Source organism: Hyperoodon ampullatus (genome assembly GCF_949752795.1).
Source record: "Hyperoodon ampullatus genome assembly, chromosome: 20".
NCBI classification, from domain to species: Eukaryota; Metazoa; Chordata; class Mammalia; order Artiodactyla; family Ziphiidae; genus Hyperoodon; species Hyperoodon ampullatus.
In genome coordinates, this window is record NC_136933.1 from 19,904,510 (window position 1) to 19,921,592 (window position 17,083).

Sequence of the window (17,083 nt, forward strand, 5' to 3'; positions counted from 1 at the left end):
AGGTACTGAAGCGGCTACTAAGTAACAGGTGGGAAACTCCAGACAAAGGGAAGATTTACGTCCGCGTGGGATGGAGCAGATGCAGGCAAGATTTCATCATGCTGCTCAGAAGTCGCATAATTTAAAACATAAATAGTTTATTTCTGAAATTTTCTATTCGAAATTTTCAGACCATGGTTGACCGTGGGTAACTGAAACCTTGGAAAGGAAAACTGCAGGTAAGTGGGGGTGGGGGTCGGGGGGACGACTCTATGTTCCTTTTGGAACTTCACAATGCACGTAAGCATATTAAAGGACCTGAGAAAGACTCAAGAGAAGAAATCTGTTGAATTTTGTGTCTTCTCCTAGACTCATTTGATCAAGGAGCCCTTTTCCTCCTGTATTAACTATTACTATTCCACAGAACTACCGCTGCCTACACTCATTTTTCCAAGTGCGATCCCTAGACCAGATTCCTAAATCTGCATCACCTGAAAACTTGTTAAACAACTAGAACCTGAGGCCCCACCCCAGAACCACTTTAACTAGATGCCCAGGTGATTGGTATGACATTAAAGTTTGAGAAGCCTGCTTTGGGAAGCACTGTTCAGAGGATAAAGTATCAGTACAACTAACCTTAACATCTTTTTTGTTTGTTTGTTTTGGCGGCCTGGGAGGCATGTGGGATCTTAGTTTCCCGACCAGGGCTCGAACCCACGGCCCCTGCAGTGGAAGCATGGAGTCTTAGCCACTGGACCACTAGGGAAGTCCCAACCTTAACATCTTTATGTGACCCATTATTTCAAGACATCTGTTATTATTGCCCCTTAATACCAACTTCACTAATAATTATGGCTAGTTCTTATTGACTGCTTACTTTGTGCAAGGCATTATTCTAAGTACTTTACTTGTGTAATCCTCAACCCAACCCTATGAGGCAGGTACTATTATAATCTTCATCTTACAGATGAGATTACTGAAGTTCAGAGAAGTTAAGTAGCCTACCCAAGGTCACACAGCTATTAGGTGGCAGAATCCTTGGTTTAACGATGTAAGGATCACTAAATCATATTGCCTCTCTAGCCTTTTTTTGTTTACATGCACTTTCTTGCTTTGTGTACTTTACACAAGGATTTCTCTCTGCCTGCAATGATTTCCCACATAACACCTTAAAAGATATCAGCTCAGGGCTTCCCTGGTGGTGCAGTGGTTGAGAGTCCGCCTGCCGATGCAGGGGACACGGGTTCGTGCCCCGGTCTGGGAAGATCCCACATGCCGCGGAGCAGCTGGGCCCGTGAGCCATGGCCGCTGAGCCTGCACGTCGGGAGCCTGTGCTCTGCAATGGGAGAGGCCACAACAGTGAGAGGCCCGCGTACCACAAAAAAAAAAAAAAAAAAAGATATCAGCTCAAAAAGTTAGTTCTTCTGGGAAACTTCTCTGACCCCCCTTCCCCAAGCCAGGTCAGGTTCCCTGCTATACATCCCCCAGGCACATATTTTTTCTTCATACTTATCAGCTTTTAGAATTATTTATATTTTTGTGATTGTATGGTTAGTGTATGTTTTTATCCAAAAAACTGAGCTTCACGTGGGCTTGAAGTGCGTCTTCTGTGTCTGACACATCCCAGAAGTTGCAGCGTGAGTGCAAAACATTTGATTCAGCATGCGAAGACTTGGATTTGAGTCCTTGTTCCCCTACTTATTAGCTTTGTAACTTTGAGCAATAACAGCCTCTCAGATCCTCAAATTCTCAGCTCTTTTAAATGGGAATAATAATACCTCACAGGATTGGTGTAAGAATTAAAATGAGGCTTCTGAAAGAAGTGTGTAATCTACATAAACATCCTAAAAATACGAGAAAGTGTTTTATAGTGATTAAGATCCTGGGTTGTATTTAAAGTTCTAGCTTTGCAGTCAGAGACCTGAGTTCATTCTCAATTCATAATATTTATTATCCACACAGTTGATTTGGCAATCCATTATTTGCTGGATTTTTTTCATGTATTTTTAAAACTGCATTCATATGTAATTTATTATAAATTTATGCTGTGTTATCTCCCAAGTCATGTATATACTCTATGCTTTTTATTTTTTGTTCAGCAATAATCTCTTCTCTTATTGTAGTCCTTTGCACAGAGGAATTCAATTAAATAGTAACATAATCTACATTTATTTGGTGAATATCACATATTTGCTGTACTGAAAGTACATTAAGTAATAAAGGCAAGTAAGAATGAAAAGTAGTGCACATAACAATTGCCATCATTATCCATGTGAAGGTTCAGATGTGCTATTTTTCAAATCACTTAAACCAAGATGAACTGCAGAAATGAAAGCCCAGCAGGGACAATTAAACAATATTTGGAATAAAATCATTTGGCCTAATTTTCATAACCACAGATTTCAAGGAATACCACCATCCATGCCAGGTGTGCCAGACTATCCCATTGTCTGTTTTAGCCCTGTAGGGGCCAGTGTGATATAAACCATTCAGGTTTGCAGAGTGACACCTAGTGGGAGGAAACATAAACACAAAACAATCAGACTAGAAAAATACCCTTTGAAACCATTTTATTTTGCTAGCAAATGATTAAAAACATTTTAATTATGAATTCTGCCTTTTTTTTTTTTTTTTTTTGGCCACGCCGAGCGGCTTGTGGGATCTTAGTTCCCCATCCAGGGATTGAACCCACGCCCTTGGCAGTGAGAGTGTGGAGTCCTAACCACTGGACCACCAGGGAACTCCCTCTGCCATTTTTAGATAAGGGAATATTTAGATAAGCCAAGTGATTCTACAACATGAGTTTTTTAAACTGGTGGGTTTTAGTACCATAACAACTCTCAGGATAAAACCTAGGCCACTTATAGAGTACTGATAAAGAAGGAGCTCTGTTCTTAATAGAAAAGGAAGGAAGGAAGGAAGGGAGGGAGGGAGGGAGGGAGAAAACAAGCAAGCAAAAACATGACCTTGTAAACCTGAGCCTTAGCAAGAGCAGTATGGGTTAACGAAGCAAGGCGTGCCCGCTGCTCTATTTGCCAGCTCCCCTGTATACTTTACACTTACAGTGTTCATCCATCTGCTGCCAAGACTTAGCTTTCGTAATTCAAATTCCCTTCCTCCCTCTTAAAAAGCACCAGTATATCAATTATTTTAAGCTCAAGGATAAGAAAACAAAACCTAAACCACCATTTAAAAATTTCCCAGCCATCAGACAATAATCATTTGTCTTAGATGCTGAGTTAACTTTTTACATTTATTGCCCCAACCTAGATAAGTTGGTTAGGTTATCACAAATTTTTAAATGTCCCCCTTCCTCCTTTGGAATCGGTAAATTTTGTTCCTGATATGGATAAACTGAGGATAGGTGATAATTTTCTGTGTACTGTTATGAAATTAGTTACTGTATATTTATTGATATAACCAATGAAAAGATATCAGACATTAGGACATAAGGAGAACATTCACAAGGGATAGTTCTTAAAGTCTTTGGAAAGCACCTAAATTACTGAATCAAAGAAAGCATATAATTTACCCATAAACGCTGAGTGGCTGGCTTGAATCCCTTACCCGCCTTGTAATTCTCTCCTGCTGACCGTTCTGACAGTCCTCCTAACTTAAACTGATGTAACTAATCAAAACCATGTATGCTAAATCTGCAAGTGTTAAGAGCCTACTGTGTTTTTAAAACTGCATTGGAAAGTAACGTCAAAAGACAAAATACTCTAAATTGAGCCTCCAGAACATATATTTGGCATATTTCTGTCTTCCTAGAGACATCTACTACATGTACTTTTTAATTTGGTCTGTGATTTGAATGCTATTAGGAAACTGGCTCTGGTCAACACAGGAAACCTTAGGAATTCTAAGACCAATTTTCCAGCATCTTCCAGGTTCTAGAACAGCCTGGACTTGAAGTTAGATTGGGGCTTCCTTGGTGAAGAAGTAGCTGTGAGCACACACATGAGATGCTACACCAGAAAAGCAGAGAAAACGTCAACATTCAGTGATTAGTTTGCTATGCAGAGAAGGAATGCCTTGTAAGTGGAATATACTTATGAAGTGCCAAGATTTCATGTAAATTGGAAGAACTATGGGACAGGAAAAAAAAAGAGTAAGGAGGAAGAGGATGATGGAGTTAAACCACAGAAGTAGCAGGTATGGGAGAAGTAGCACTGAGCTCCTGGAACAATTGACTTTTTCTCCAGCTTTTCTGTTTTTCCAGCCTTATCATCTCCTTTGACTCCAAGGATAATGCAGGCTCCTTGGGTGGCTCCAGCTACTGAATTGCCTTTCTTTGTCTTTCCTGAACCCCTATCTTTAAAGTCAAGTAAATCGTTTATTAGCCCCTGTTAATCTGTGTGCCAGCTGTCGTTCAACTGGGTAGGTACTTATAGTTTTGATCTCCTGCTAACATTAACAATGTGGTTGTTATTTCCGTGTTGGAATTCTGTTCCAAATCAAACATTAAGGGATGCTTACAACTTTGTGAATTATAGATGTTTTACATAACGCTGATAATTCTTACATAAGGCTAACTTAGAATAACGGGAAGAAAAAGGAGGATGAAGAGAAGCTGATAAAGACAGTTTTAAGAGAACAAGAAAGCCGCTAGGGAAAAAGATTAACACCACCTTCAACCTGTTAAACAGGAAAGATCACTTTGTTTCTCTGTCTCCTCTCACTGCTGTGTGTGTTCCACTTCCCTTACAAAATGACCAAAAATTAAATGGACTCAAACTTTGAAAAAAGCAAAATCCAGATAAAATAGTGTTTTTACAACTATTTAGATTCAGCTTGACACTCCACACTATATATAACAAGCTGTACCTCCCTAGAATCTACAACTCTAAAATCAGCACATCACAATAACACGTGATGTTCATGATGACTATTCTCATGATTGTAGGGAAAATAGACATATGTCTGGTATACCTCCACTTAATAAAATAGAGGATGCTTAATGTTTTAAAAGTGTTTACATAATCAAAAAAATGTTAACATTTGGATTATGGAATTTAAATGATTAGTCCTCAATTACATGGAAAACACGGCACGCCAGAAATACTCACTCACTAAAGATTCTGTAATGCAAAGTTATTTTGAGGGGGCCCCTGTCTTCTAAATAGAAAAGATGTTCAAAGCTCATGTACTGCCTAAGAGTCTGAGCACATCTGCTTTGCAGACATAGCAGGCTTATCAGGTTATTTTTAAGGAAGACTGTTTGAATTTTTCCATTCCTGCCTTAACTTTGTGATTACAACAAAGGGTACTGTCTGGATATCATCGTGGGTGGAGAACAGTTACAGGAATGAGGCATATCTAGCTTAGAGAAGAGAAAACATTGAGGAATACAATAAATATCTTCTTATCCAGCACCCGAAGATATTATGTTGAAAAAGAATACAATTACTCTGTAGCTACTGAGAAAAAAAACTGGCAAAGTAATAAGAAGGAAAATTTCAGGCAAACAAAAGGAAAATGAAGAAAAACTGATTTAGTACAATCAAAAATGGAATAAGTTTGCTGATAAAGTAACACTGAAGTATTCAATGAGAAGGTGGAATTAGGTTTCAGGAATGTTGTAGAGGAAATTTATGCATTGGAAGGAGCTTGGATTCAATGATTTAATAAAAGTCACAGTAAATGAAAAGTAGTATTACACAGAAAAAATTACAATAACATGGCCATTTGGTATGATACGAGAAGGTGGAGAGCTACTTGGTTATTAGAACGTCGAAAATGTTCTCTATTTCTTTGTGTCAATTTGTGACCCACTCCTTATGATAACTCACCCATGATTCAGTTTGCAAAGAATCTTTGTAAAAGCAGTAATTTGATTTATTTCTATGATATATCTTTCAAGCTTTACTAATGTACACAATGAACAAATCCTTAAAGCTACTTCATCACTTAAGAATTCTTATAGGGCCTCCCTGGTGGCACAGTGGTTGAGAGTCTGCCTGCTGATGCAGGGGACATGGGTTCGTGCCCCGGTCCGGGAAGATCCCACATGCCGCGGAGCGGCTGGGCCCATGAGCCATGGCCGCTGAGCCTGCATGTCCGGAGCCTGTGCTCCGCAACGGGAGAGGCCACGGCAGTGAGAGGCCCGCGTACCGCAAAAAAAAAAAAAAAAAAAAAGAATTCTTATAAAGGTGTTTATTTAATAATACCAGTATCACAAAGAAGACCAACATTACCTCATATATTATAATTAATGCCCACCAGTGAGCAATCATCAACGCCACTACAATTATGTTTATAAAATGTCAAACCTGTTAAACCACCAGCCAGACTGATCTTCTTTGGCACAGTTCCCTTCGTAGTTGTCGTTATCTCTGTCCCATGTGCTGAATTTCATTCTTTGGTGACTGGCCCACCATTGCACTTCAGGATGAAAATTCGCTGCAAGGGAGTCTCCAGCTGTTCCAGAATATTCCCCAATATGCAAATCATAGGAATTCTAAAGGAAAAGAGGTGACTTCCATGATCAGTTGTTACTATTTTAACAGGCTTATTTAATAAATAAATGATTAGGTTCTATTGCATATTTTTGTTTCCCCTGACTTCAGGTTTATATTGTATGTTTTACATGTTAATTCATGATGTTAGTTATTTGAAAATGTTAGTACCTTTTCATCTCCAACTTTGAAATTTCTATATTGTGCATAACGGCTATTTTTTTCAAAATCTGCAAGGTTGATTTTTAATGTGTAGTCTCCTGAAAAAAAAAAAAGAAATCGTAGTTGTTTTTTTTTTAATTTGTGACATGACACTGATTTACTGAGGCTTAAAAACAATTTGCGGCTCTATTTTACTTAGACCATTTCCTTCTGCCATGAGTCAGTTTTCAAAGAATAAGCAGTGACTCCATTGTATTTACAATGTGAATGTTTTATTGTGTATTTTACTTGAAAAAAATTAGGGACGCAAAATTAAAGGTAGAACATTTCTACTGCATCTATCACAGGTAAAAGCCAGTGTAATTCACTTGGCAAAGAACAACAGAAAGCAAGTCATTTTTTAGTAAGTAGATTAAGAAATCTAACCATGAAAGAAGTTTTAAGACGTTTAAACATTTATCCTCTTTTTTCTTACTTTTGGTAAGAATGTTGATCTTAAATATAAATAATGACTGAAATAGTTGATATCATCAAGTAATCATCTTTTCTTCATTGTCCCATCATCTGCAAATAACAAAGACTATTCTTTTTTCAGAAACAAAACTATTGTCAGAAACATAAAAAGTTATAAATCAAACTAACTGTTAGATAATAACTATATTCAATCCTCCTACTTTGATAAATAAACTTTCACAGTGACCTGTAAGATCAGGTTTGAATTTAGTCTTGGCTGCCTCCCAGTTCCGGGCCGGAAAATAGAGACACGTCATGCAGGCCTGGTCTGTGGTCTACTTCCCTTCTCTTCCACCTCTGTCTCCACCACACACAGCAAGGGGCTTTGCCCACACGCATGGGCGTTCCAGGCTGCACACCCACACTCTTTTTACACCAAAATGAAAGCTCTTTCTTTACCTCCCCTCAGACTTAGGGGTGCACACACCAGCTGTATAATTGTCCCACAGTGGGGACAGATGAAGAAGAGGCATGAGCAGGTCCTGGAGACAAGTTCAAGGCTTCTTGGGCAGGGAGTGCTGGATTCCCCATCACTGGAGCGAGTCTAGGAGGCACTCTGGCCCCACAAATTCCTTGTTCCATGGAGCTCTCTAAAGTGGGGTTTCAAGGAAGAGGCCACTTTCATCTGATCAAAACATACTAAATGTTATGCGAGCTAAGACTGCAAAGGGGACAAGAGCAGTAACACAGGCTAAGTCAAGACTCCTAAGAAAAGTGCTTTGTATTATAGAAGAGATTCAGGCTTTTAGGTAACCATCTAAATATCTCTTTGGTCAATGAGTAAATAAAAGTTCAATTACAGACCATTTCTAAATTAACTTTTTTTTTTTTTTTTTGCTGTACGCGGGCCTCTCACTGCTGTGGCCTCTCCCGTTGCGGAGCACAGGCTCCAGACGCGCAGGCCCAGCGGCCATGGCTCACGGGCCCAGCTGCTCCGCGGCATGTGGGATCTTCCCAGACCGGGGCACGAACCCATGTCTCCTGCATCGGCAGGCGGACTCTCAACCATTGCGCCACCAGGGAAGCCCTAAATTAACTTTTTATTGCAAACACTTCAGCCAAAATTTGTATAATGGGGATAAAGCTATTTTCAGAGGCAACTCCTTAGCCTTAAAGGCTCTCATAATTAAGAAATGCAAGGTCAAAGGCACTGTTTTTCCTTGGGATGATGTGATATGCAGTTGTGATGCCTGGAACTGATCAATACATTTTTGCTACCATGAGAGTAGCCAGCTGAAACACCAATCAAAACCTGAAGGGGAAACAGATGTGTTGGCAAAGCGCATCTGGGCAAATAAACACTTAATAATAATTTGAAAAATAATAACTTTGAAATTTGTATGTTTAGAAGGAGCCAAAGGTTACTTCTTGGGGTTTTCATAGTTTCAACAAGAAATCAGATGCATATTAATGTGTGAAAGAAACAGAAGCTGGGATGATAAATGTTATATATCTATCATAAAACACTTGAAAGTAGGATAATAAATACATTGAAATTTAGAGAGCACTGATCACAAGAAGAATATACAAAGAAAGCATTAGACATCTAGGATTATCCATCCTCTCTGAGTTACTATTCTGATGTCTCAAAGATCTCTATAATTATAATCATACTATTATGAATATAGAAACACCAATCACTTTCCTTAACTTATTTGAAAAAAATAAACCCTTGCCCTTACATTTAGTGCATTGCCAGTGTGATTTAGCATGTTTTCTTGAGCAATACAGTTGCCTTTTATGAAACATTAGGAATCAGATTTGAGTGGAACTGACTACAATCTGAGATAGCAACTAAGGTAAGGAAGGTAAAGGATTGGAGCAAAAGAACATGGGAAAGAGAAGCTTGGAAAACGTATTATTAAACTCGTGATATTTTAGACAAATATTGAACTCTAGTTAAAGATATCCATGCAAAAGCTATATAGGGGGAATTTTACAGACGTACACAATTTACTTTGAAATATGTCCAAAAAAATGGATTGATGGATGGATAGATACGGGATTAAAATGTTAATGTAAAATCTAGGTGGTAGGTTGAAACTTTTTCCAGTTTTGCTGTGTCTTGGAAATTTTTCAAAATAAAATTTGGAAATGGAATGGGAACAAAAATATTTAGTATATTGTGGTATTTGATTCCAAAAAACTGCCATAATTCCTCAATTCTTCACCCTTCCCTTTGCAATGAGACTTTGTAACTCCTCCCATTAAGTCTATTTCCTTTCCCCTTACACCTGAGTTGGTCCTGTGACTTGCTGTCACCAATAGAAGGCAGTGAAAGTGACTGTGTGCCATTTCTGAGTCTGGGTCTCAAGAAAGTTATGTGCTTCCACTGTCTCTCTTGGGACTCTGCCTCTGCTTCAAGAGCAAGTCCAGACTAGCCAGCTGGAAGATGAGAGACCAAATGGAGTGAACTGAAGCATTCTATCCAAGGCTAGCCTAGAACAGCCAGCCTCCAGTTGACCAGGAAGTTAATCACCAACCCATGAGCAAGCTGAGCCAAGATTAGCAGAGCCCAGCCCTGATCAGCAAAGCCACCCAGCCAACCTGTAGATCTGTGAGAAATAAGAAGCAGTTGTTGTTTTAAGCCACTAAATTTATGTCTTGTTTCACAGTCTTACTGTGCCAGCAGATAACTGATACAATATATATGTTTTGAGGCGCTCAAGGCATTTAAAAAGAATGATTATAACATTAGCTTTCCTTCCAAGAAACAGAACAAAAATATATGAGAAATCTCCCTCCCACAACCCAGGTGCAAGCAGCCACATTTTACAAAGGGAATTATTGCCCAAAAGCGATCATTGCCATCTGCAAATCATAGTAGTTACTGAATTAGTTCTATTGCCTATGATTTAGTGAAAAACATTTGTGTTCTTTTTATTGTATTTCAGATGAAGTTGATATTAGGCAAACCTTACCTTGTGTAGTCAATAAGTGAAGATTTCTATTACCCAGCCAATATTCGCCATTTTTTTGGACAAAATTTCCAAAGCCATTTTCATAGTCATTCCAGTCTCTAAAAAATTAAAGTGAAAGCTGACTTTAGCAAAATCCAAATGGACCTTTGCAGTACCCAAGGTGTGCACCTCCACCCCTACCTCCAATATTTTCTTGATTAGCTAATGTATTTTATTATTATTAAGAGAGAATGAAATTCTGTCTAATTAATACACTTCAGGATATAATAAAAAGGCTTAACTTATTGTAAACCTCACATTTCCTACTCCAGATAAATCCTTATGTCATAATTAACACACCTGTTAAAGTTCTCACTGCCATCAGATCGTCTCTGAATTACAGTCCATCCTCCTCCATCGGACATGTCACAATAAACAGAGAATTCTGCTGGGCTCTGGAGAGGTTTGATTTGGTAAAATCCACTCTGCTTATACCCATCATTGAAAATCTCTGAACAATCTGTTTGGAAAACAAGGTAATGTAGTATTTGTTATCTGTCTTTTTTTTTAAAGGGAGCCTCTGAATGAGATTACTCAATACTAATGGAGACAGAAAAACACATGATGTAGATAAGCAGCTGTTTAAAACTGAACCTTGTACCTCTTCCAGTGGCTATTAGGAAATTCTTATTTCTTTTCCTAGTATTTAATTAGGAAAAGAATTTAATAAATTCTTTTCCTAATTAAAAGTATAAATTAAAAGTACTTAATTTATCTGCCTTCTTGATATGATCATGGAAAAAATAAAACAGTGAAATATGTATCTAGTTTTTCATTTCTGATTCTTGTAGGAAACAATTAAAAGTATATGTTTCAGTTAAGCACAGTATATTTAAGTGAAACTTATAGCTCTGTCAGACAGAACAGAGGAAATTTTCTCTCCTGTGACACTAAAATGAAAGTAGAAATATAACACCAAACAAATAATTTAATATAGATTATCTTGACTTAGAGCATTATAAATCATTCTGAACATCTGGAAGTGAACTCAAAATAGTAATCTTCTGGTTAGATTCTTATAACCTCCCAGTCTCACCAGATTTTTTACTAACCCACTGAAATTTATAACAGTCCATGCATTCTTAGATGTTTTTGCTGAAAACTGCAAGATTCTACTTTTGTCCCCACAGTCTCCTTTGCTATGGTATTTCTTTGACCCCTGAAGCAAACATAGCTACCAGTTTGTCACCAAAAAGTAATATCTGTTTCTTAAACCACTTGAGCGTGGGATAAATTAATATCTATTGGGTCTTATCTAGGCTGATCTGTACTGACTTCGAGAATATGGCAAGTATGGACTCACTGTTGTTTAGACGCCCAGGAAGCTATGTTTTAGGGTAGTTAAATCCGTGGCCACTGTAAAGAGATAGTTTCAAGGATACCCAGTCACAGACTTTTGAATAAAAATACTGTAATTTAACGTCACAAACTTTCAAATTTTACCCGTATCATTTTATTTCCTTCCTGTTTTATAAAAAACATTTTCTACAATTCTGTAACTATGTATGGCAATGGATGTTAACTAGACTTACCGTGGTGATTATTTCACAATACTTACAAATATCAAATCCTTATGTCATACACCAGAAACTAATATAATGTTTTATGTTCAATTGTACCCAATAAAAAATTTCTCTTCCTGATTGGATAATTCCATTTTTTAGCATATTTTAAGTTCTTTCTTCACTTTCATTGTTTTGATGCCAAATTGTCTACAACAATTTTGTTACAAATAAAATATACTCCACATTAAATAGATTGAATAGCCAATAGGAATCAGAAGAGAAATGAAAATAAAGAACCTTCATCACTTTCTAAAAACCCTTATCAGGTTGAGACCAATCATATACTACTGCTTTGGTGAAATGTTCATTTTTCTAATGATTTAGGCTTTATTCATATATTTATTTTTGAGATTCAGAAGCCCAAGTGTTCTTTATACATGCTGGATTATTTTTAAAAAATCCTGTTTTGGCAATTAAACAAGTAGAAAAAAATGGGAAAATGATTATCTAAAATTAGTTCAATGTTATTCAAAAGCTTACATCTGTGATCAAGTATATCACACAACATTTTTCATTAAAGTAAGAAGATTTTAACATTGTTAGGAAAGGAGCTCTTTGCTTACATTTAATTACCTACCAAAGAGCTGAATAGTAAAGACTCACAAGTTCCAGACTATTTTCCAAGCAAATATGAAAATGATTAGCTATAACATTTGCCTCTGGAAAACTCTGTGACTATGGAGTTTTCAGCCAACATTTTCTATTTGTTTTTATTTTATGCCAACTCTGAGTTTAAGTTTTAAAAATTTTTTTCTTCTTCCCAGAGGAAAATGCCAAACACAACTTAAGATCCAGAGGAAGGATTTCAACTGAAAAAACAAAAACAAAACCCCAACAAATAAATAAACATCAAAAAAAGTGCCAGTAGCTCAATTGCTTATAGCAAATAAGTTAAGGAGCCTGCCTGGGGGAAATGTGACTTACACTGTGATAGAAAGTTCAAGCAATGTAGTGTTTAAAATATTAGCTAAATATTTAAAACTATGATTTGCAAAATGTTTTGACCTACTCAACGCCCCCAAGAATAGGCAGGAGAAGGGCAGGAGGAGGGCTAAAGAGCTCTGTGTTCATGGGAGTTTAAAAAAAACAGAATTTTTGGATACTTACATAATGCTAGAGTGAGGCCAAGGATACCTGCCCTCTGTTTGATAAACACTGTGTTAAACTGGGTGAGGTGAACACTTTCTCTGATCATGCAGAAAGCAAGCCATTTTGGAAGGCTGAATGTTGAAGCTTCAAAAAGTGACATGACAGCCTGCCAAATGAGCTTTTTCCTCTTGTCCCAGAATGGTGGCTGAGCCCAAAGCTGAGAATCAAAGGCACTAAGTACCCCACATACTAAACTCAAAGAAAGGCCAGCATGAACTCAGCCCCCACGCCACAGAGCATGCTGGGGAATGCCAGAACTGGCCCTACCACTGCCATCCTTACCCCCAGGCAACATAAGATAAAACTTAAGAGGAGAGAGAGGAAGTTCCAATATTCTTGTAGGGGAGGGTTGGTGGGCTCTTTCCTCTGAAAACAAGGGAGAGAAGATATAATAATGTAGATAGATAGCTGACATTCATTGAGCTGACGTTCACTGTAATCATGTTACATGTATTAACTCATTTGCTCTTTTTAAAAATATTTTTATTTATTTATTTTTGGCTGTGTTGGGTCTTCGTTGCTGGACATGAGCTTTCTCTAGTTGCGGCAAGCGGGGGCTACTTTGTTGTGGTGCATGGGCTTCTTTTTGCGGTGGCTTCTCTTGTTGCAGAGCATAGGCTCTAGGTACGCGGGCTCAGTAGTTGTGGCTCATGGGCTCTAGAGCACAGGCTCAGTAGTTGTGGCGCATGGGCTTAGTTGCTCCATGGCATGTGGGATCTTCCCAGACCAGGGCTCAAACCAGTGTCCCCTGCGTTGGCAGGCAGATTCTTAACCACTGCACCGCCAGGGAAGTCCAACTCATTTGATCTTTACAACAAAGAGATAGGTATTCTTATCACTTCCATGTTACAGATGAGGAATATGAGGCACATAGAGGTCAAGTAACTTGCTCAAAGGCCATGGCTAGCAAGGGCAACTGGACTTTGAAACCAGGCTTGGGCTCTCTACATTAACCACTACACATACTTCCTTGAGAGACTGTCTCATAAAGACTGTGGGCTCCTGCAGAAGCGGGCATGGTTAAACTAGTGGTCTTGGCTGAACAGATGTGATACCAAAGCCTGTTATGATTGTCACCAATTGGTATGAATTTGGTACTACAATCTTTTAATGTAGGCACATAATTCAATCACACCCAAAAGTTTAAAAAAATACATTTAATTATATGCTGTATAAAAATGGTGGTGGTGTGATGAATTGGGAGACTGGGATCGACATGTATACACTGATGTGTATAAAATGGATGACTAATAAGAACCTGCTGTATAAAAAAATAAATAAAATAAAATTCAAAAAAAAAAAAAGAGATACTGAGATAGGAGGTAGATGGGGCCCTGGGCTGGACAGCTGGAGTTTGTCCAGCAGAGTAAATTGGAGCTTTGTTTTCCCTGACACTCCAAAGACAAAGTTAGGGCAGGAGCTGAGCTCTGCTAGAGTAAAGAGATAAGATGACTGCATCTATTACCTCCCCAACTGCATATGTGCAGAAAAGCTCCTCAGGGATCAAAAAGGGAGGGGCACGACCCCATAATAAATGTTGTCAAATCTCCCACAGGCCTCTGCACTGAAATCCATCTTGGCAAAAAGATGTGCATGCATGTTGGAGAGATTTCTAGGGCAGGTCAGGTGTGAAAAAAGAAAAGATAACTGGCCAAAGGTAAACAACGACCTGGAAGAACTGCCCTATATACATGATTTGACCCCCTCTTTACTGCGTTCCTCATTAGGGAGGACACCCACACCCTTCCTCTCTGGGTGTGTATTTCTTCCTTGCTTCTGTCTTAACTAAATAAACTTTCTCTGTGTGCTCTCCCACATGTTATGCTGTGTCTCTAATAATAAACTTTGTACCTGTTTTTGCAAAAAAAAAAAAAAAATCATGTGATTTGTGCATGGTTTTCAAAAATTGCTAGGTTGTATGTAATTAGGCATTTTCTACTATGAGATGAATTAGAATTCAGAAAATAATTGATTTGGTAATAATACAGTAACTTGTAAATAAGAACAAAGAAATTTATTTCTATAGATCATATACATGAATATTTAATTTTTTAATTTAAGGAGACCAAAAACATACACTTTGGTGTGAGCAAATTTTTATATATTTTATATAATATTATATATTATATAAATATATTATATATTTTCTTAGAATTTATGTCTTATTATATATTTTATTTATTGAGTGTTTGCCCTTGGTAGGCTCTCTAGTACTATTTCCCTATATGCTGAAAAATAAAATACAATTGAACTGGATTTATATTTCATAGCTTATTCCTCCTCGTCCTTCATGCTTGCATCATCATAAACACATCATCATAAAAACAGATCTACTGACTTCTGGAACTTTTTTAGCTGTTATACCCAGAAACAGTCATCTAGAATGTCTATTATCTATCTTATTACACATGCTATAGTTTTATAACACACACACACACACACACACACACACACACTATAATAGTTTGTCTAGACCCTGTCCATGTGACTCTTCTACCCAACTCCTACTTATACAGTCAGTTCTGCGCTGTCCTTGGTATTTCAATCTCCTAGTAACTGAGTTCTTGCCTTACTCCTTGTTTCCTTAGTTTCCTAAGTTCCTAAGTTCTGCTCCCAGCACTCTCAACACAGGGGTGAGAGTTTTAGTGCTTAAGCCTCACTCTTCCCACCCAACTGCCTGCCTCCTGCCATTATCTGACACTTGAATCTGTGTTGACAACCCACTCAGATTGTTTAAATAGACACCCTGGATCTTGAGCTTGGTTTGGTATTTGGAATAATGGTACCTTTTTTTTTTTTTTTTTTTTTTTCAGCCGCACCATGCAGCTTGTGGGATCATAGTTCCCTGACCAGGGATTGGGCCAGGCCATGGCAATGAAAGTGTCAAGTCCTAACTACTGGACCACCAGGGAATTCCCTGGTACTTCTTCTCTTACATTGATCAGTTCCTTGCCCTTGAGATCAGTTTTGTTCCTACTTTTGGAATCACATATCCTTTACAGACCAACCTGTTATCTTCCTCTGAGTTGTTATTCAAATAAATATCTTGTTTTACTCCATGAGTACATTTGAAGCATCTGCCCTCTCTTTTTTTTCCATCTGATTTGTTCCACCAATTAAGTTTTTTAAATATATATTGAACATTCACAATATGCCAATCATCACATTAGATGCTAAAGATACCAGTACCTAGACAGTTTAGCAGGAGATAGACAATTAAACATTCAGTGACAATACTCCATGATAAGTGCTGAGATAGAAAAGTAGGGACTTCCCTGGTGGTCCAGTGGTAGAGAATCCGCCTTCCAACGCAGGGGACGTAGGTTCCATCCCTGGTCAGAGAACTAAGATCCCACGTGCCGGGGGGCAACTAAGCCCGCGTGCCACAGCTATTGAGTTCGCATGCCTAACTAGAGAGCCCGCGTGCCACAAACTACAGAGCTCATGAGCCCTGAAGCCTGCGTGCCACAACTACAGAGAAGCCTGCACACCACAATGAAGAGCCCGCACGCCACAACGAAAGATCCTGCATGCCTCAACGAAGATTCCGTGTGCCACAACTGAGACCCGATGCAGCCAAAAATAAATAAATAATAAATAAATCTTTAGGAAAAAAAAAAGAAAGAAAAGTAAAAGGTGCTTTTGGAGTATATGGAAGTGGTGCCTAATTCAGTCTTGAGGGTCAAGGAGTTTCCTGAAGGGCTAAACTGGGGTCCGAAGGATGAATAATAGGAGTCAGCCCAGGGGACAGGATTGAGTAGGGAAGATGTTGCAGACAGAGATAATGGCTAATGTAAAGTTCCCAGGGCTCAGGAGAGCAGGGTGCTGTTGAGAAACCGATGTCAGTTACTGTACCTGGACTATAACATGCAAAAGAGAAGCATGAAAACAGTTAAGGTCAGAATTCTAGCTACACCGTATACACTTCTGATCCCATACCTGTGCAGCCTCCACAAAGCCAGTACACTCATAATAGCAGTGATCTCTCTGCCAGACAATCCCCTCCAACACCAAAGATGCTTTTAACTCCTTATCGTTCTACTTTGAGCCCCTGTGGTCTAGAGGCAGCATCATCCCTGGAATCAAAGACTCCTTCGCGCTTACAACCTCTTCTCTCTCCTGTTCTTGTACCACTCCCACTCTCTTCTTTTCCCTAGCTTTGATTATGCACTTGGGGGTTTTGATGGCTGCTTTCTCTGACCTCCCTGCCCCAGCCCTGACCCCTCTTCTGACCTGGGGGGCTACAGGAGAGAGAACAACAGGGGCTGAGGGTGACAGCAGCAAATTCAAGGTCATG

General features: G+C 38.6%; 1 protein-coding gene across 1 annotated transcript in view; it reads right to left on the reverse strand.

The window, feature by feature from the left end:
* Positions 1-2,328: 2,328 nt before the first annotated feature.
* The window catches only part of FGL1 (fibrinogen like 1), a gene marked incomplete at its 3' end in the record, with an annotated part of 56,929 nt that continues 42,174 nt past the window's right edge, over positions 2,329-17,083 (reverse strand). The window contains exons 5-9 of the mRNA XM_079726635.1: positions 10,373-10,532; positions 10,034-10,131; positions 6,609-6,697; positions 6,252-6,439; positions 2,329-2,488 (exon numbers count right to left, since the gene is read on the reverse strand). Of these exons, the coding sequence (XP_079582761.1) occupies positions 2,329-2,488; positions 6,252-6,439; positions 6,609-6,697; positions 10,034-10,131; positions 10,373-10,532 (695 nt within the window). The remainder of the gene's footprint in view (positions 2,489-6,251; positions 6,440-6,608; positions 6,698-10,033; positions 10,132-10,372; positions 10,533-17,083) is intronic.